Source organism: Epinephelus moara, chromosome 16 (assembly GCF_006386435.1).
Source record: "Epinephelus moara isolate mb chromosome 16, YSFRI_EMoa_1.0, whole genome shotgun sequence".
Lineage (NCBI taxonomy): Eukaryota > Metazoa > Chordata > Actinopteri > Perciformes > Serranidae > Epinephelus > Epinephelus moara.
This window is the reverse complement of record NC_065521.1, coordinates 48,431,171-48,452,140: the sequence shown is the minus strand read 5'-3', so window position 1 is coordinate 48,452,140 and position 20,970 is coordinate 48,431,171. Positions and strand designations below refer to the sequence as shown.

Here is a 20,970-nt window from a genome sequence, read left to right as displayed (position 1 = left end):
AGGAATGTTACTCCACCAAGGTCTATGATGGGGGTCAAAGTCCAGTCACACACGTGCAGTTATGTTATATAACTATGACGCATTCAGAGTCTTAAAACCAGAGCGTGTAGTATAGTTTGTGATGAATGGTGGGGGAGTTGATTTTAAATGCCAGACATGCAGAACAGGAAAACATTATTATTGAGATCAAGTGTCACCTTGGCAACCAAACTAAGAGAGTAAAGTTGTTCCTTTCCGGAGCCTTACATTTAGTCCTTCAGTGAAGGGGCTGAACTGTTTAGAAAAGACCAAATCAAGACATACAACAGCCGTGAAAGCTTTCAACAATGACAGTCTGTAGTGGCCGGACGTCAGCACGCAGTTGTGCTGAATGAACCCTCTTGTATCAAGGCACTTGAAAGCCTTTCGTGCAGTGTGGCTTCGACAACATAGGGAACATGCTAGCTGAGTTTAGCTCATGCAGAATTGTTGTATGAGCTGTGGCAGTGTGAGTTTGTGGGGGGTTAATGAGAGGACGCAGGAGAACAACAGGCATTCAGACCTGTGCCATGAGCATTCACTTTCAGTGTACATGCTGGAAGCCGTGTTGTTGTCCGTCATGTGATGTGGGACGGAGAGTGTGCTGCTGAGTCTAAAGGAAAGACAGGAATGGTTCTCCAAAAATTTTCACAACACTTCTCTGTGTTGTCATGGAGCACAACATACGGCCAGGACAGCAAAAAAATGTCATAGGTGTAAAATGTTGGGAATAGTAGTGGTACCAGTAAAATGTCAGGGACTGTATGAAAATGTTTCAGGGGCCTAAATGTAGTGTTTCACTTCACTAAAAAAGTGAGGTCCTCCCCAGCGCTATTAATATTTTTTGTATCAGATCCTAAAAGGCTGCAACTTCCTGTAAGAAATATCTGTACATTTTTTAAAGCCCACGGTGACATCTTCATTTTGTTGGTTTTGTCCAGCTATCAGTCAAAAAGCCAAATACAGTCACATTTACTATTATATAAGACAAAGGAAAGCAAAAAATATTCACATTGGTTTGTATTTTTACCTAAAAAAAATACTTAAATGATTGTTCGATTGCCAAAATAGCTGTCAATTTATTTTCTGATAATACAGTGAATTTATTGACTAATTCTTGCTGCACTAACAAACAATAACAGTCGGTATGTCTGTAAGCCAAAAAAAAGGCACGCCTGTATTTATATCTGCGCACAGTAGCTTCTATAACGTGTTATCACTCTTATCACGACATAATGTTTTTGTTTACTAATATCAAATAATCAATTGAAAACAAACTATGACTCATGAAATATTTATTTACAAATTGATTCAAGAATTCATTTTAAACTTTTAAAGTGACATGAAAGCACCAATAACACATCTGTTTAAACGGGAAATAATGTAAGATAATGTGATGTGTTACACACTTAAAATATCCTTACGTGAACGTTGACAAAAAGGGTTCCCTGTAAAGGCATTTTTTAATTAAATGAAATAAAATTGAATAAAATTAAATTAATTGAATAAAATGAAATAAAATTTAATAAATTAAACTAAACTAAATTAAACTAAACTAAATTAAACTAAATTAAATTAATTAAAATTAAATCAAATTAAACGAAACTAAGTTAAATTAAATTTAATTTAATCAAATTAAACTAAATTAGATTAAATCAAATTAAATTAACTAAATTAAATTAATTAAAATTAAGTCAAATTAAACGAAACTAAATTAAACTAAATTAAATTAAATTTAATTAAATCAAATTAAACTAAATTAAATTAAATCAAATTAAACTAAACTATATTGAATTAAACTGAATTAAGTTAAATCAAATTAAACTAAATTAAACTAAATTAAATTACTTTAAATTAAATTTAATTTAATTTTTTAGGTAGAGTAGTTTGCCTCTTTATTATGAAATGGCTGCCCACAACATACTGGTTAAAATCTAAATAAAATTAAAAATGAATTCAAAACTTTCTGTATAGGCCCAGTTGATTAATGCAATAATAATAATGTGTGGTTATCACAAAAAATCCCACGGCACACCTGGATTTGCATCACAGCACACTGGCTTAGGCTATGACACCACTATAGGAGGGTGCAGTGTACTCTGCGGAGTGATGCACTTTATTCTAGAGACATAAGACACAGATACAATACGTCAAACAGCAAAACAGCCTATAAACACGCAAATGCATGAGCATTAAATCTGTAAACTTACTTGTTTACTCTTTGACATCTACCTAGTCGCACATGCACCTCAGCGACTACCACTACACCACTGATTATACCTGAATGATCCTTACACATGACCCATGATGATGCAAGCATATTGTCAACAGTTTTAAAAGACTCTTTTCAGTCCTCTTTTCAAGGGGGCTTATATATTATTTAGAGAAGTCAAGCTCCCCCCAGCTCTGCTGTAGTTTCCACCCTGACAATGAAATAACAATAAAATCCAAGTCAACCATCACTATTAGTACAGTATGTTGCACAGAGATGAGTAGGAGGTGTTTTAATAAAATCTACTGTTTTGTGTATCAGGAGAGACTTTAGACATGTGGTCCAAAGTATACTGGAGGCCGATGGGAGGACCGTGGGCTTCTGTATACTTTGGGCCACATCTCTGAAGTCTCTCCTGAAACAACACTGTCAAACACTGAGAGCAAAACACAAGCCTGCGCCTCACTGTGAGGAAGCTGAAGCTTGTTAGACCTTGTCCTTCATTAATTATGTCATATTTATAATACTCTGTAAATGCTTATACTGCTCCTTTTGAAAGCCATTGTTGTTAAGATGATGGATTAGCGGTGCCTAATGGCTTTGTATGTTCCACTCAGATAAGAGATTATCAGAGCCAAAGGCCAACGTCATTAACTTTGTTTTTCCTTGTGCTTTTTCAGTGGAGACAGAGAGGCCATCAAGAGGATAGCCTATGAGTTTGTCGAGGACAAAGCTAAGGAGGGGGTGATATACGTTGAGGTCAGATACAGCCCGCATTTTCTGGCAAACACTAAAGTGGAGCCCATACCATGGGACCAGGAAGAGTAAGTCTTTGGTGAAGCCTGGTGTTTTGCTTTCAGGGAGGGATGTATTAACTCTGGCTCATGACATGTTTTCTTTGTCACCATGTTTTCTTCACTCAGAGGTGACCTGTCTCCAGACGAGGTGGTGCACCTGGTTAACATGGGCCTCAGCGATGGGGAGAGGGCCTTCAATATCAAAGCCAGGTCCATTCTATGCTGCATGCGCCACATGCCAAGTAATGAACTGTTCATGCTTCTGTCTGCCCACACAATCTTGTGAGATAAGAGTCCTAACCGTACTGTCTTCTGTCCTGTGTCAGAGCGCTACCTCAGTTAGATACGGAGCAGGAGCACCACAGAGAGACACAGTGTGCTCTGTACTTATCAAACCTCACTACTCTTAACATAACCTATGCTGCATACTGTCCATACTTTCCGTATCCAAGTTAAGAAAGTCGCAGTTTGTTGTCATAGTACCACTTAGTTTTTTGTGAAACTGCTCAGTGAACTACATCTTTGTAATCAAGAAAAAGCGCAGCTCCCTGTTTGCTTGCATTTGTTCACATGCAAGTTTGACCTCTTCAATATGGCGGTGTTGTTGCTGTATGATTAAGAGGCCAATGAGGCATCTATGTTTCTTTATCAGGCTGTAAACATGTTTATTTCTGCTGCTGCTGCTGAGCATTTTAACATCTGTGGGGAATGACTGGGTTCTGGAGCCAGCCTCAAGTGGCCGTTCAAGGAATTGCAGTTTTTGGCACTTCCATGTTGGCTTCATTTTTCAGCCCTGCAGGGTTTTGCTTAGTTTGTACAAAATTTTAGGGCAAATTATCCAATAGTTGTTGAGGAATTTCAGTCTGGACCAAAGAGGTGAACCAAAGATCAACAGACAAATATTGCCATCACTACCTCATGAAAAAAGTTGATGTTTTGGAGATAAATGGTTTTCACAGGACAGTACTAATACAGCATTTTAAGAGTAGTAATGGTAAAATCAATAACAGTTATTGTGCCAATCAATGTGCACAGTCTCTGAGCTCCTCCAGTTAAAGAAACTGCTGTTACACGAGCAGTTGCAGCAGCAGTAGTGACAGTAGTGAGTCTGTTGCAATCTACTCTGCTCCATTCATGCAGCTGTTTCCTGTGTTACCCGTCAGCCAAGATCAGTCTATATCATCCATTCTGTTCTTGCATTACATCTTTTGCAAACCATGCCGTAACACCCCTGGGTGATTACCGACATGTTTGGGAGGAAATCTGATTTTGTCATCATAGCTGAGAATACAAAGTGCTATTTTACGAAAACATCAGCTCATACACGCTGTAGTGTCACTGTATGCAGCCAGACTGGTGTATGTTTAAACAGTTTGCAGCCTAATATTTCAGTGCTGTATCTAATATTTACTTTGACTAGCTGTTTGGTTTTGTAAAAATAGGTTAAGTTTTTACACCAAATTAAAGGGAAAGTTACGCTTGTTTGCCTTGTTGCCCAGAATTAGATAAGAGCACTGATACCACTCTCGTGTCTGTATGGTAAATATGAAGCTGCTGCCAGGAGACGGTTAGTTTAGCTATGCATAGAAACTGGAAACGGGGAAACACCTAACGTGGCTCTGTTTTAGATTAGTCTGACTCACCAGATGACTGTAGCTATAAACCTGCCATTGGTCGACTGTGTTACCGTTTTTAAAATCCCCTTTGCTACAGGAACAACCTCTGAGCTAACAACCTACACGCTGATCAGTGCACGTTTTGATGAAGATCATGCACTAAGGCGTGTATGTTTAGTTCTTCTGGTGAATTAATGTAAAGACCTAGAACAAATAAAACAACTTGTGAATGCACCTTGCAAAAACCCAGACTCTATCTCGCAAGACTCTCGTGCCCTGTGTCGATCTGTTTTCTGACACGGCCAGTCCAATTTGATTTGCCACATATTTTTACTCTGGCAGTGACAAAGGGTCTCATTCACTAATATGTGTGTAGAAGTGATCTTAGTGTGTGCACAAAGTAAGTGCACATGCAAAGTCACCATCATATTCATGACACGTGCTGATTTTGGTCTTACGACCATGCATTTGCTGGAGAATCAGAGTCATTCACCATTCATCAGGCGCTATCTGCAATCAGCATACTGCCATGCCCCCAATTTCTCCTTATAAAGAAGTTTGTATGTCCAGAGGTGTATCATGGAGAAAGTAGTGAAGTTGTTTCTAAGCACATATTAACTCCCTGACACACCAGTGTTAGACCGTCAGTGAGCGTCTGTGTAACGTCAGTCAGAAAGTGCTGATAAGCCATTTGTCACTCTCTTCAAACACGTTGGACTCTGAGGCACGACTACGATATCTTCAGCAAGATTAGATATGCCATCTTAACTCCTGCTTGGAGGAAGATTAGAATCTTTTATATACACTACATGCGTATTACACTCCGATTTTCTCATTGATTTTCTTAATAAGTATTGATGAGGATGAAGGATGTCAGTTTCATAGTTGTTTAATACAGTCGTTCCCAAGTGGTCCAGCCACAGGGTCCAGATTTCTCCTTCGTCATTAGTTCAAAATCCACAGTTTAATATATTCAGCGTCATACTTGAATTCAGCCATGTCATTGAGCTCGCTTGCTGTCTCTGTCAAGTATCTGTCCATTAGTCATTCACTCTGCAGCAGGAAACTGCACTTCAAAATAAAAGCTCCGTGCCAGAAATTCACTGTACTTCAAAATAAGGTGTGTTTTACAAACTTGACATGTTCATGAGAAACTTGCGGTCCATTCAGAATGGACTCAGGACTCACAAGTTGGGAACCACTGATTTACGTTTGACCAGTGCATTAGTAAGTTAACGGTTTTAAATATAGTCTATGAAAGCCTTTTAAAATAATTATGTTCTGCATTTAGTTAGAAGGTGTGTGTTTACGTTTTCTGAGACAGCCAGGCCTTTATCATGTGCGCATGCATGGTCTGAGGCAGTTCTTAATTTATTTGCATAGTAGAAACAAAGTAATAGAATATTGATGAATCCTGGTTTCTACTAAAACGTTCGTACACACGGTTTAAAGGGAAATTTCGGTTTATTTCAACCCGTCTCCTATCGTCCTAAATTTGTTTCAAGTGACTAGCGAAAAATAATAGTTAGCATGTTAGCCGTTAGCCTAGATACAGCCGGGGCGCATAGTAGCGTCAGACCTGTTAAAACGTAAGTGAACGGGCAACCTTCAAGTGCAAAGTTAGTCCACTAAACAAGCTTTTTTTCCACAAAGACCGCCTCATATCGTTAGGATAAATGTCAGAGAACATATAGAAAACGACATGTAAACGTGTTGTCTTACCTTACCGGTGTGGTGCTTTGTTTGTTTACCATCTAACTCTGCTTTCCAAAGCGCGGCCGAAATACCGCGAGAACAAGCAGCGATCTCATACTGTGCCTGAAATCTCGCGAGAACAAGCAGCAACAGCTGGAAGGCAGAACCGGACAGTAGCCTGAAAAGTTCATTCATTTATTTTATGAAAGATTTATAGAATAATGGCTGACTTTTTGCCAGACTTCGACTTTGTGGAGGAGGAATTTGATTTTGCAGAGTTTGATGGCCGCCCTTATTTATTTGAGCCAGAATACACTGACGAAGAGCTTCGTGAAATTGAAGAACGGAGGAGGAGAGAGAGAGAGGCGCAACAGGTAGAGGACGAGAGAGGAGGAATGGCTGCTGCAAGGCTGCGTAGCTCTGGAGATTGGTGGTGTACCTGTGAATGCTGTGCCCCAGTGCCCACAGAAGAGGAATGCCTCTGTTGCAAGGAATGGGACCGGTTGCAGCCTTATTTTCAAGGTCTGGATGTGACCGAGGACGAGACACCTCCACCTGGAGTAGTATCCAGCTGGGCTTTATCTAGAGCTCGCCAGATATATTTCGGCCGCGCTTTGGAAAGCAGAGCTAGATGGTAAACAAACATGGCAGCACACCGGTAAGGTAAGACAACACGTTTACATGTCGTTTTCTATATGTTCTCTGACATTTATCCTAACGATATGAGGCGGTCTTTGTGGAAAAAAAGCTTGTTTAGTGGACTAACTTTGCACTTGAAGTATGCCCATTCACTTACGTTTTAACAGGTCTGACGCTACTATGCGCCCCGGCTGTATCTAGGCTAACGGCTAACATGCTAACTATTATTTTTATGTCACTAGTCACTTGAAACAAATTTAGGACGATAGGAGACAGGTTGAAATAAACCGAAATTTCCCTTTAAGGACAGATCTGTACGCAAGTGCTATTTGTGAATGAGGCCTAACGAATGTACAGATCCATTCCACTTCACGTGATCTCCTGTAATATCGTCATAATAATGTGTAAGAGCCACATACAGCCAGCAAAACATATGTTGGTTTTAGCAGGCCCAGTGAGCTCCCCCAGAGCTGCAGTTTAGTCAGGCTTCACCTCTCGAGCACAGATGATCAAATTCTTCAAAGTCAAAGTCTTTTTATCAGTAAAAGTTGAAACACAGCTAGCAAGCTACATGCTAAAACATCTGCTAATGAATTATTGTGGTGTTTTCCTTTGTGGGGCCGTTTCAGTGACAGCACTCACCTCCCCATGTGCAAATGTTCCACTTAAATAAGTCACCTGGACACTTTATTGCCAGGGCACGGTTACTGCATCCTGGGTTTAGCACCACCCAAGACGACTGTGATTGGTTTTAACAAATACAAACAAACCAGAGTATTTTCCTGCTCTTGCAGAATAATAATGTGTGTCTCTTGACCTTTCTGTAGCGCTAACGCAGCACTGTGGAGATAGGTGTGGCTATATTAGGCTACTCCAAGGGTAACAAAAACCACCAATGTTAAGCTAAGCTAAGCTAGCTGGCTGCTGGCAGTAGCTTCATATTGACCATCCAGACTTTAGAGTGGTATCAGTCTTCTCATCGAACTATTGGGAACAAAGCAAAGCACATTTCCTAAAATGTGGAATTCATCCTTTAAGACCTTCCTAAGTCTAGGTTACTGTCAGCCAGATGTATACAGTTACTACAGCATGTTGGTTAATGTTGTCATGTGCACGTTACGCTGCAGATTGATGCAGGTGGATGTAGCATGATGCTTCCACTATTTCATCACTTTTCATCTGCATGACTGTGTGTCTGTTAGGACTAAACTGTGAAGTAATAAATGTGTGTTTTAAATCCTGCAGGCTGGTCCATGGATGTCGTGGAGCTGTGTAAGAAATACCGCTCAGAAGGAGTGGTCGCCATCGATCTGGCAGGTGATGAGTCGCTCAATTGTGTAGCCAATCCAGGGCACAGGAAAGCATATGAGGTGAGCGTGTTGTCAAAACATTAACATAATGCAGACAAACAGTCTCTGCCAAATTACATTTGATAATTATATAGGTGTGTCGTTTGGCATGCCTGTTAAATCAAAGCCTCAAATGACACTTTACGTAACTTGTATAGCAACAACAGCAGTGCTGGTAACGATATTTAAAGTTAGTTAAACAACAACAGCTCGTTTTGCTGTGTCAGTAGGAGCGTTTGTGCTCTTGAATGTGTTTGAAAGGGTTTCTTGCAGAGTTCGACAGGAAATGTGACTGCTGGAGGAAATGGCAGACAGTTTGAATACATAAGCATCTTAGATTGCTCACCTTTTATTTAAGTGTCCTTTTATAATGTATTTCTTTTGCACTTTGTCTTGATATTTTGTGTGGAGCACTTGAATCGTCTTGTTGCTGAAATGTGCTACATAAATAAACTTGCCTTGCCTGGCATTAGAGTACAGTGGGCATAGTTTTTATTGATAGCATCATTTTGAGGTTGTAAAAACATTTCACAGTCACACAGTCCATCTGATGTTCCCACAGGCTGCAGGCAGCAGGCTGATGGAAACATGGCTGAAATTCATTGCACCAACAACTTTCAGGAATGTTTAGAAAGATTTTTTAAATACAGATTTGGATCTAGGGATATCAGTGGTCAGGACCGAAATATCTTGACAACTACTGCATGGACTGCCATGAAATTTTCCATAAACATTAATTATCAGCAGAGAATGAAGCACACTGACTTTGGTGATGCTCTGACTCACTGGTCCAGCCACAGGGTCCAGATTTCTCCTTAGTCGTTTGTTCAAGGTCCACACAGTTTAATACATTCGGCCTCATACTTGCATGTCGCCATGTCGTTGGTTAGTTTGGTGTCTCTGTCATAGAGTTGTCTGTTAGTCACTCATTCTACAGCAGGAAACTGCACTTCAAAGTAAAAACTCTCTGTCAGAAATTCACTGTACTGAAAGATACAGTGTGTTTTTTACAAAGTTGACACATTCCCAAGTCACTTGTGGTCCATTCAGAATGGACTCAGGACCCACTTTTGGACTGCGACCCACCAGTTGGGAACCACTGCTCTGACTTTTCCTCTTGCACCACCATGAGGTTCAGATTTGTGGGTTTAAAGGTCCAGTGTGTAGGATTTAGGGGGATATACCGGCAGGCATGAAATATACTAAAAAAAACTATGTTTTCTTAAGTGTATAATCACCTGAAAATAGGAATTGTTGTGTTTTTGTTACCCTATGTCTACATAGGCAACGGGTCCTCGTCCATGGAGATTGCCATGTTACACCGCCATGTATCTACAGTAGTCTTGAGCGGACAAACCAAACACTGGCTAATTTGCATTTTTGCATTAGCCACCATAGTTGGCAAAGCACAAGTGTGTGGAGTCTTGCTGCTATTTTAATTTCAATGTTAGACATTTTAAAGATTTCTTGTGTTGATTTATTTTCTATTTATTAAGGGGCCAAAGCAGCCAAAGCAAACCAGCTATATTTTTTATTTAATGTTAATGTTCAAGTTTAAAGTTTGTTTATTTAACCCTGTTAACAATAAACAGGACAGTTTCTCATACTAACTGTTGTGGCTCATTTTAACTAACCTGATTAAGTAGTTGTTCTTGTTAGAGTAATATTGCTTGATCAAACCTTTTCTAACATGACTGGCATGACATGACTACGCGCTTGGATCGGATCAGTATCGGTATCGGCCAAAACTCAAGGCTGTAATATCGGTATCGGATCGGAAGTGAAAAAGCTGGATCAGGACAGTTTAAATCATTGGGTCTGTTTGTTTTGGAGAGGAAGAGACCTCTGCGGATAATTCAGCTCCCGATAAAACCCTCCTAAATGTGTGGATCTTAGGTTATCAGTGAAAAAAGGTGAGCACACATTAGCGAATCGTCTCCGACATGCTAAACAGCATTGGAAAACACTGATTTTTAATGTAAAACTGCTTCATTTGCTATTTTTTAGCTGTTTAAATCAGCTGGTCTGTTTGTTTTGGAGAGGAAGAGACCTTTGCAGAGAATTCGGCTCCCAGTTACAACCCTCTGAACGCCTGGATCTTAAATTATCGGAGAAGAAAGGTGCGCAAGCATTAGCAGGTGCTGGGCTAGCAACCTGTCTGCGACCAGCTGAACAGCATCAGAGAAACAGAATTTGTTTTTGTTTTTTGTTTTTGTTTTTACGGGGTTCAGTCACCTGGTCCGTTTGTTTTGGAGATGAAGAGACCTCTGCGGATAATTCAGCTCCTGGTTAAAACCTCCAGAACAATGAACACTGAAGAAATTCTAACCAGGAGAAGTTTCAGCTGGTTGCAGTCTGCAGTCCTCACTGCTAGCTGACATTAAATCCTACATACTGTTCCTTTAAGTGAAATGTTTTGACAGCTGTTGGATGGATTGCCATGAAGTGTGATGCAGAGTAGTAGTTCAACTTCACAGAGCCACAAACACGACTTATTAATTATGTTTTGTGTAACATCTATATGACTCATCAGCCACTGTCTTTGTGCTTGTAGCATTTCTCAGAAGTGTACAATGTCTCAACGTCTTGTTTGGTCCTGACCTTATGAATACAAGCCAAGCCATGGGATAGGTGCACATGGCACGCCCTGTAACCACAGTACACCTATTGTCATAATTTCATCATTGTTCAGTTTGACAACCTGCCAATCTGGCTTTGTGAAAACTGCCAACACTCCCAAACCAATTTAGTCTTAAGCACTGACGCTTCTCAGAAAAAAATCCAATCGGGTTTTCAGCCCGTATTTATTGATTAATTCAGAGAGCACCACAGTAAGTAATCAATTTTGCCTGTCAGACCATAATGAATGTGATGGATGAATCAGTTGATATGCTGCAGCGCTGGACATGGAACCACTCTTAGCTGAAATTAGTGGATTAATGGATACGTGATGGGTGGAGCTGACTTCACAGGGACGATTCTTAATATTTCAGCTAAGTTTGTTTTGTTTTGCTTGGGGCTGCTGCAAGTGGCCTGCTGTCATTTTCAAAAGTGGCCACTGGGCAAAGCAAGTTGAGTACTCCTGCCCAACATACTTTAGCCTTCCCTTTATCCAGAGCAAGTCTTCTACCTTGTGCCCACATTTTTACTTCCACAGATGTTCCATATTAAAGCAACCAGATGCAACCAAAGTGTCTCAGCTAAAAAAAAATAGCGGCACATCCAAAGTGCCCTCAGATGCTCCCAGCTGGGCGTTTCCTGAGGAGCGCCTCTGGTTTTCACCTGGGGAAAAAAACGCTTTGATGGGGCCTAACCTTTATGGTTTCTGGCTCTGACAGAGAGCAGCTCGTGTTCACAAGTACTGATTGAACTTTCCCAAGGCATTGAAATACATTGCCATTCTTAATTTAGGTGGTGTTCCCCTTTACATTACATCAGTCTGTTATGACTCTCAGGTAACAACTTCTTCTTCTTCCTGGTGAAAGGTTGGACACTAAATGAAAGTTCTTCATCTATGAGTCTGCTGTCTGTGTGTTTATTAAGGTGTGCACGAAAAAATATTTTCATGCTCTCACTGGCTCAACTTATTTGACAATGAAGTTAAAATAAAGCCAGTCAAAAGTCATTTGAGGTAAACACCTGGTCAATAATTCATAAACTGGCTATAAAATCTAATCTAATCTAAAAGCAATCAAACATCAACAATGACCTAATAACCAAGAAACTCCCAAACTGTATACTCTTGTTCTTCTTTAATTGTTGTTATTGACTCTATTTCTGTAGTAACTTCACTTATTGCATTGTTTACTAATGTTAGAGTTAGCACTTGTTGCTTCAGGAGCCACCGTTACTGTTCTGCAAACTGTGGCCTGCATTTTACGTCATCGACTACAATGCAGTCCTTGATTGGCTACTTATGTTGTCAACTACGTTGCGGATCCCAGGGTATGGGAAAGGGAATGGGAAAGTGTTAAATGCGGCATCGAGTCCAGACTGATACAGAGAGCAAAACAGAATGTTGAGCTCACTTCATTAGGATGATGGTAAATTGATCTGCACTTGTACAGCGCCTTTCTAGTCCTATGACGCTTTTCACACTACGAGTCACATTCACCCATTCACACACATTCATACACTGGTGGCCGAGGCTACCATACAAGGTGCAACCTGCTACTGCCCAAGGGTACTTCGACATGTGGACTGGAGGAGCTAGGGATCTAGCCAATCTACGGTAACACTTTACTTGAAGGTATCTACATAAGGGTGCCATGACACTGTCATAACTATGACATGACACAGTCATGAACCTGTCATGAACATTATGTACATGTCATAAACCTTTATGACTGCTGTCATTAAGTGTCATATGGTTTTTGTAATGACAAGTTGACATTGTTTGGGTTGCCTTGATTATGACAACTTGACAATAACCAGGATGACATCACCAGAAATTTTGTCATGACAAGTTGACATTAAATTTGTTTGGGATGTCCTTATAATGACAACTTGACCTCAACCAGGATGACTTTACCAGAAGATGTCTTCATGTTAATGTCAAGGTGTCATAATCAAGACAAACCGAACAATGTCAGCTTGTCATTACAAAAACCAAATGACACTTAATGACAGCAGTCATAAACCTTTATGACATGTACATAATGTTCATGACAGGTTCATGACTGTGTCATGTCATAGTTATGACAGTGTCATGTCACTCTTATGCAGGTACCTTCAAGTAAAGTGTTACCTGATCTTCCAATTAGTGGACAACCCGCTCTGCCTCTGAGCCACAACTGGTCTGGTCTTACCAGGCTAGGGGGATGTGCGCCCACCGATATATTTAATATTTACTGCCTAGCTAAAAACACATTATTATTGAGAGGGATTTTTATGGCTTAATTAAATTTGGGCAATTTTGCTTGCATGTCTTTGTTCATGTGTGTATGCAGGTTGGCATGTGTGTATGAAATGCAGTTTCATGTGTTTGTATGACTTGTATGACTTTACTTTCCTCATGTTGTATGTGTGCAGTTTATGATTGTGTAAGTGCATGTCTCCTTGTTAAGCACTGTGAAATATGAGATCTACACCGACAGTGCGTTATGCTTATTGTTCAGTCCTCCAGAAATGTGTTTTCACCATCAGGTTTAGCGCGAGTCTGAAATCATGTCAAGCTGAATCGATATTGATGGAAGAAACAGAAACGTGCTTTAATTATTAACAAGGAGCAGAAGTCACAGAGCAGAGTCCACACTAATATTGAGGGTTATCTTCATAACTACACGACCTACAGATACCTGCAGATAAAGCAACCCACACTTGGTGTGTTCAAAGTTAACAACACTAAGATGAAAACAGATGAAACCCGAGGGGTGTCTTCTCTGCATTCAGTTTTCATTCTGTACACACGCAGTAAAAATACCATTCTTTATCACAGCAACATCTTTTCCCTCCAAAATAAAGCAAAACTCAGTCTTAATGACATCAAGGAGCCTCAGTGGATGCTGCAGTGTTGCAGATGTGAAAGCCAGACCTTTGGCTGTGCTGTTTGGTTGCTGACGTGTTGCGTAATTGATTTTGTTGACAGGAAGCAGTGCGCAGTGGGGTCCACAGGACAGTTCACGCAGGAGAGGTGGGCCCGCCGACTGTTGTGAAGGAGGTAAGACGTCCAACAATAACGTGAGACATTTGTGGACGGGATGTCATCTGAGAACATAATACCTTGGTGGAACTTGTGGCAGCAACTAAACAAAACAATGAAGTCACGCACTAATGATAGAAATCAGTAAACTGACTATCAGAGGCAGAGAGCCAAAAGAAACAAGATGCTGGCGTAAAGGAGCAGTGTGGGAGTATCTTGAAATTCCAGCAGACTGGACAACAAAAGCACAAAGAAGCACTTAAACACATACATTTACATACGTGTAGATGCAAATACTGCGTTTGATTACTTTATTTCTCTCTGTGTGTATGGAAGCAAATAAGACCCATAAGTATTTGAGTTTTAACAGGCACTGATGACTTAATATTTCAATTTAAACACAACTGAACTCAAATCATTGAAGTATTAAATCAAATTAAATCGTTCCACAACCAGAAGCCATGGATGAATAGAACCATCTGGAAAGATGGATTATACAGCAGCAGCCAACAATGTAAGACGATGCAAGAAAGGGACTTAATTACAGTGCACAAGTGAAAGGAGCTGATGGATCACATTTCAATGGAGTTTTACTTTGTAGAATTCCATGTGACAAAGAAAAGACTGAATTGAACTGAATTATTTTACTTTGAAAACCTCGGTTCTGAATATATTTGATCTAGTTCACCTCTTAAATTAAAACACGAGATTTCTTTCTCTGAATTTGAATTTATCTTTTTCAGTGTTAACAAATTCAGATCCAAAAATTCAAGTTTTAGAATAAAAAAATAATCATGTTGCTCAAATTCAATTAGCCCTTTATAAGTCCCGCCCCTTCTCGCTTTGTCTTCCAATAAGAATTGAGCAAGCCTGGAGTCTCAGTCAACTTTCTTCTTTCCTGTTACATTGAATGCACATTCTGTCAAGTTGTGGTTGTTACATGCATTGGCTCTTAAAATAAACTCTAAGAAATTAACTTAGAACGTAGGTAAAAACATTTGTTTTTAGGTTGACTTCCTTACGTTTCGGGCAACCACTGTTTCTCAAATGGTGTCCCACTGCACACTGGTGTGCTGTGATGCCAATCCAGGTGTGCCATTGTATTTTATGATAACCGCATTATTACAGCAATATTCAACTGGGCCTATACGAAAAGTTATGAATGAATTTTTAGTTGACTGTATCAGTATGTTGTATGCATCTATTTCCTAAAAAAGGGGCAACTCTAGCTACAAAGTGTAATACAAATCAAATTAAAAAACCCTAATTTGTCACCTTTCATGTTTCATGTGATGTGTGGCACATCAGAAGCCCTGATCGGCAGCCAGTGTGAGGGATGATAACATTTAAAAGGAGGAAGCTGTGATTGGGACAATTAACAGCTTTATTGTACAAAGGAAATTACAACAAACCACCAGCGAAGACGACCTACCGCTGAAAGAGAAGAGAAAAAAAAAAAGTAGACAGTATCATGAAAGCTTCCTGTCTTAGTTTTTTGTCTTATGTCCTGATAAGATAATTACATGTGTTATATATATGTGCACAGATATAAATACAGGTGTGCCCTTTGGTGTGTCTTGGGCACAAAAAGTTTGAAACCACTGTAGGCAACAAAGGGCGTGGTTAGGTTGAGAAAAAAACATCATGGTTTCGCTTCAAATAAGTTATGTTTGTTACTAACGTACTATAATGTCATGTGACATATGCCACCAGCATAGTTTGCTAAACACACTAGCACATAATGTCGTTTTTAAAATAACTTGATTGACTTTTGGTTTCACAGAAGACATGAACAGCGTCTCTCAGGTAAAAGTCTTGAGTTTGTTTGACCCACTCACCACATGCAGACTTTCTTGCTCTACAGTAGTTGCCCGGAGTGTCAAGAAATGTCGCCACCTAGGTTGTCTCGTACCGAGATCGTGAATGAGACCGAGCTGGGTTTTCAAACTTAAGTATTCATTCATTAATTTTCTGTAACTATTTATCGTGTTAGGTGTCCTGGGTGACATTGGGTGAGAGGCAGGGTACACCCTGGACAGGTCACCAGACTATCACAGGGCTGACACATAGAGACAGACAACCATTCACACCTACGGACAATTTAGAGTCACCAATTAACCTGCATGTCTTTGGACTGTGGGAGGAAGCTGGAGTACCTGGAGGAAACCCACACTGACACATAAGGGCTCCCCCACCCTGGGATTCGATCCCCAACCCCAGGTTCAATACAGGAACCCTCTTGCTGTGAGGCGACAATGCTAACCACTGCTCCACTGTGCCGCCCTCAATGCTATAAATGTAGTGGTGTTTACATTTCAGTAAAAATATTCAGTTGCCGTTAAAACTCAAACAGTTATGTCACTGTTTTGCTTCCATATTTGTGTCTATCTCAGCTGCCGTCACAGCCGCTTTAGTGCAGAACTACAGTATGTCTCACTGCCACAGTAAGTGGCCATTCTCTGAGGGAGTCATCCCTCAAAGTGACAGCTCAGCTATGTCACAACTGTTTCAAGTGTGCCTCTAGAAATAGCCCGCAGACTCTGCTGACATGTACAAGACTGAGGTTCTTTTTCTTCTTCTTGTAGTTTATGACCTTTTGCCTCGTGACCCCTGTCTGATATTTTAGGCTGTAGAAGTTCTGAAAGCTGAACGAGTTGGACACGGTTACAGAACCCTGGAGGACCAGGATCTGTACAGAGAACTGCTGGCTAAGAACATGCACTTTGAGGTGAGGAACTATCAGAGACATCGGCATCTTAATCAAAATGCTGCGTCACGGACAAGATTATTACTATCTGCAAAAATGTGTTATCAATTAAACATACTGTACCCTGTGCATCGTTATCAGGTGTGAGATCATTTAATCAGGTAATTAAAGTGACTCAGTTGTGTTATTACAGTCCCTACCAGTAGTGACACAGTTAAACGCTGCCCTCTAGTGGAGCCTTAAGTGTCACAACTAAGAGAAGAGACACTGCAGTAATGAGGTTTCTCAGTGCTGCCTGTGCTGCCCTGATTGCAGGTGTGTCCTATTTCCAGTAAGCTGACTGGCGCCTGCGACCCAGACTTCACTAAGCATCCTGTCATCACGTGAGCTGTGTTTATTTTACATAATTAACCCACATTAAACCAAACTGGAGGCTTAATTCATTTCATCCTGATGGATTTCATTGTTTCATTTGTGCAGGTTCAGGAAGGACAAGGCGAACTACTCCCTGAACACAGATGATCCCCTGATCTTCAACTCCAGCCTGCACCTCGACTACAGCACCGCGCACAAATATATGGGATTCACCGAGGAGGAATTCAAACGCCTGGTGAGATCAAATGCATGAATGATTACAGCAGCGGTTCACAGGGTGAAGTTTGATGAGAAGATAGACACACTTCATATCTTTTATACAGCGAAACAAGGTGAAACAGCTGGCCTGTCCAAATATGACAAAATCTGCCCAGTTGATTTGAATCATTTAAATAAGCTGAGTTCAGTGATTCGTTGTCACTACTCTTGCATTGCCAGACCTATCTCACGCTGTGCCATTGCTGGAGAAGGATCCGGCTAAGGGGAAAATCATAGGTCAAAGGTGGCGCTGAGGCCAGGTTGCAGCGACAGCGCTCTTGCAAAATAGCATCTGAAGACAATTTGTTTTGGTGGAACATTTGCTCATAGGAAGGCGAGCCCTGGCATTAAAATGACAGCAATGCTTTCCAGCTCCTCCTGGGGGGACTCCAAGGCGTTCACAGACCAGATGACATATGTAATCCCTTCAGCATGTTCTGGGTCTGCCCCGGGGCCTCCTACCCTGTGGGCCCACCACCCGTCCCGTGGGCCCACCATCTGCAGGGTCAGGATTCAGGGTTTGGTGCATCAACACATTCTGTGACTCAACCCTCCAGGGGTCAGGGCTTCTGAAACAAACATCTTAGATCAGGGGTTCTGAAAGTTCAGATGTCCAACTAAACAAGAGAGACCAAGAAAAATTGGTGACTCCCTCCCTCTGAAGCAGAACTAGAGTCCGAATATGTCTCCATTCCACAATACTTGATATTCCTTGAGTCAATATTCTGTAGTCTTCCTGCGCCGTCTTCCTGGGTATGCTTGTTTTTTGGTACCTCGCTGGCTACAAAATTAAACTAGTCTGCACACCAGGAACTGCTCCTTTTAGAAATGTTAATTGTATCACCACATGTGAAGGAGACACACATCTGTATATAGAAACTATGGTGGTCGCACAACAGATCATGTGATAACACATGTAGCTGTACAGGAAGGAGTGCAACACACAAAACCAGAACAAAATTACACCACAGGAATACATTTACAAAAAGGCCAGCAGTGCCTGGAATATCACATGACTTAAACATCAGATAAAAAAAGTCATAATGACATGCAAATTCAGGGTGAAATTATAAATGCATTAACAACATACATCCGCAGTTTCTTTTGTGAATGTAATGTATTCCTATGGTGTAATTTTGTTCTGGTTTTGCAGTGTGTTGTACTCAGTTTCTGTTTATCTATAGATGTTCACATGATCTGTTGGGCGACCACCATTGTTGGTATATCCAGAGGTGTGTCTCCTTATCTTGTTCATGTCAGACGAAGGGCTGGTGTCCAAAACGTAACGTGGTGATATGATTAAGTTTTTTGAGCCCTGGAGCTTTTCTGTGTGGCTTTTACCCCGGGACAGCCCCAACAGTACAGCATGCGCTCACAGTTAAAGGGATAATGCACCCAAAAATGAAAATTCAGCCATTATCTACTCACCCATATGCCGAGGGAGGCTCAGCTGAGTCCTCACAACACTTGCAGAGATCCAAGGGGAGAGGGGGTAGCAGCACAACTCCACCTAATGCAGGCTGACGGCACCCCAGATTCAAACGTCCAAAAACACATAATTTACACCACAAAATATCTCCATACTGCTCGTCCGTAGTGATCCAAGTGTCCTGAAGCCCCGACATAAAAAGTTGTTTGGAAAAACGACTTTTGAACTCTGTTTTTAGCCTCATTGTAGCCTGTAGCTCTGACTGCCTCTCTGTGGACCGTGCTGACGTGTGCAGCTAAAAACAGAGTTCAAATGACGTTTTTCCAAACAACTTTTTATGTCAGGACACTTGGATCACTACGGACGAGCAGTATGGAGATATTTTGTGCTTTCAATTACGTGGAGGATTAGGTGGAGTTGTGCTGCTACCCACTCTCCCCTGGGATCTCCACAAGGGATGTGAGGACTCTAAAACTTCACCTGAGCCTCCCTCTGCATATGGGTGAGTAGATAATGGCTGAATTTTCATTTTTGGGTGCACTATCCCTTTAAGAAAGTAAATGGGGTCTTTCATGTATCTTTGCAGCAACATCACTACAAACCTGAGGAAGTTGGCTTAGTTTCTTTCAAAAACATAGGAAGAAGGCAATGAGCAGTGAAAGAAGAAATTACCTTAAAAAAAAAACAGCAAGAAATTAGTAAAAAAAAATAAAAATAGAAAATTAAAAGCAAGAAAATTAGTAAGAAATAACAAAAAATAAAATAAGAAAAAAGAAAAAGGAAAAGGAAAAGGAAATGACCTTTAAAAAGAGCTTAAAATTCGAATAATTCTTTAACATTATGTTAAAATATATAATAATGATGATTATAAATATATGTTTTCCCAAACTTTTTAAAAATATTTTTCCAAATCTATTTTTTTTTTTTTTGCAATTTTAGGAACATTTCTTACCAGGTTGCTCATTGCCTTTTCCCCTCATGTTTTTGAAAGAAATTGCACCAATTTGCTCAGGGTTCAAAGGTTTAAAGGCCTTTTTCTCAAATTCTCAAATTTTGCTTAATATTTGGAGGAAAAAAACAATACTGGGAATCTCCTTTTACCAATATATTGGATGATTATTGATGTGGATGTGTCCCCTGTAATATATAATTACTGCTGGACTATTCCTTAAAAGTGAACTCAAACACACTATTTAACGTGCACTTTCCTGACTTCTTGTGTCCTATAGAACTTAAAATCTGCCGAGTCGTGCTTCCTGCCGGAGGACGAGAAGAATGAGCTCCTCCACAAGCTGTATGAGGCCTACGGGATGCTACAGACGACTGCCTTTTAAACCTGACGGAGGAGGAAGTCTGAGGAGGAAATGAGACCTGACCCAGCAGGGACAAATCACTCTGAACCCTTAATCTCCTCACCTGACGCAGTGGAATGTCTTTCTCCTCATTTGTAACCAGACATTTAACTGACAGAATTATATATCACGTATGCTGTTTATCATATGGCTGCTGCCTTCATCTCACATATCTATACATCCTAATCTTGTGTTCTGTCAGTGCTCCATCACCAAGACACTTTTTAATACTTAAGTATACGGCACAGTTTACAGAGGGTGACGTGGCGCTCTGCACGGTGCTAAAAACACGGGCATGCAAGTGTTTCATGTTTATGAAGCAGATTTTGTTTTTATGAAAACTATGGATACGTTCTTCATCTTGTGTTTACATCCTGTTTTCATGGAGAAAATCAGGGAAGCTTTTGACGCACAATTACTCAGCAGTTTTAATACTTTGTCAGCATGTTAAAGGGAAGGATGGGGGAGGAATATGTCGTTCATCTTTGGTGTGAAAGCATGTGGTGAAGGATAACTTAATTTACTACCTACAGGGAGAATATGGTTTACAGTGAATATCCAGTGTTTGGTTTAAGGGAGAAATAAGGGAATCCAGTGTCGGACATGTGTGCTTTTCGCCCTCCATTCTTAAAACAGGTAAAACAGCTCAATACCAAAATTATAGTCTTATATTTGAACACTAGGGGGCGCAATACAGTCACCTAGATGGACAAACCACACTTGGTGGCTTTGCATATCCTAATTACTCAATTCTTTTGATGTATGTATTTATTTAAAATATTTTTTCACTTCACTTAATAAAACAAAAACACTTCCATGTGTAACAGACACATTTATGACACTTATGAAAAGCATCTTTGAGCATAATAAAATCTATTATAA

The 20,970-nt window shown here is 40.4% G+C and overlaps 1 protein-coding gene across 1 annotated transcript in view; it reads left to right on the top strand.

Annotated features, from left to right (window-relative positions):
* The window catches only part of ada (adenosine deaminase), a 28,913-nt gene extending 7,943 nt beyond the window's left edge, over positions 1 to 20,970 (top strand). The window contains exons 4-11 of the mRNA XM_050065868.1: positions 2,911 to 3,054; positions 3,154 to 3,269; positions 8,223 to 8,347; positions 13,914 to 13,985; positions 16,594 to 16,695; positions 16,990 to 17,057; positions 17,155 to 17,284; positions 19,966 to 20,970. Of these exons, the coding sequence (XP_049921825.1) occupies positions 2,911 to 3,054; positions 3,154 to 3,269; positions 8,223 to 8,347; positions 13,914 to 13,985; positions 16,594 to 16,695; positions 16,990 to 17,057; positions 17,155 to 17,284; positions 19,966 to 20,070 (862 nt within the window). The 3' untranslated portion in view covers positions 20,071 to 20,970. The remainder of the gene's footprint in view (positions 1 to 2,910; positions 3,055 to 3,153; positions 3,270 to 8,222; positions 8,348 to 13,913; positions 13,986 to 16,593; positions 16,696 to 16,989; positions 17,058 to 17,154; positions 17,285 to 19,965) is intronic.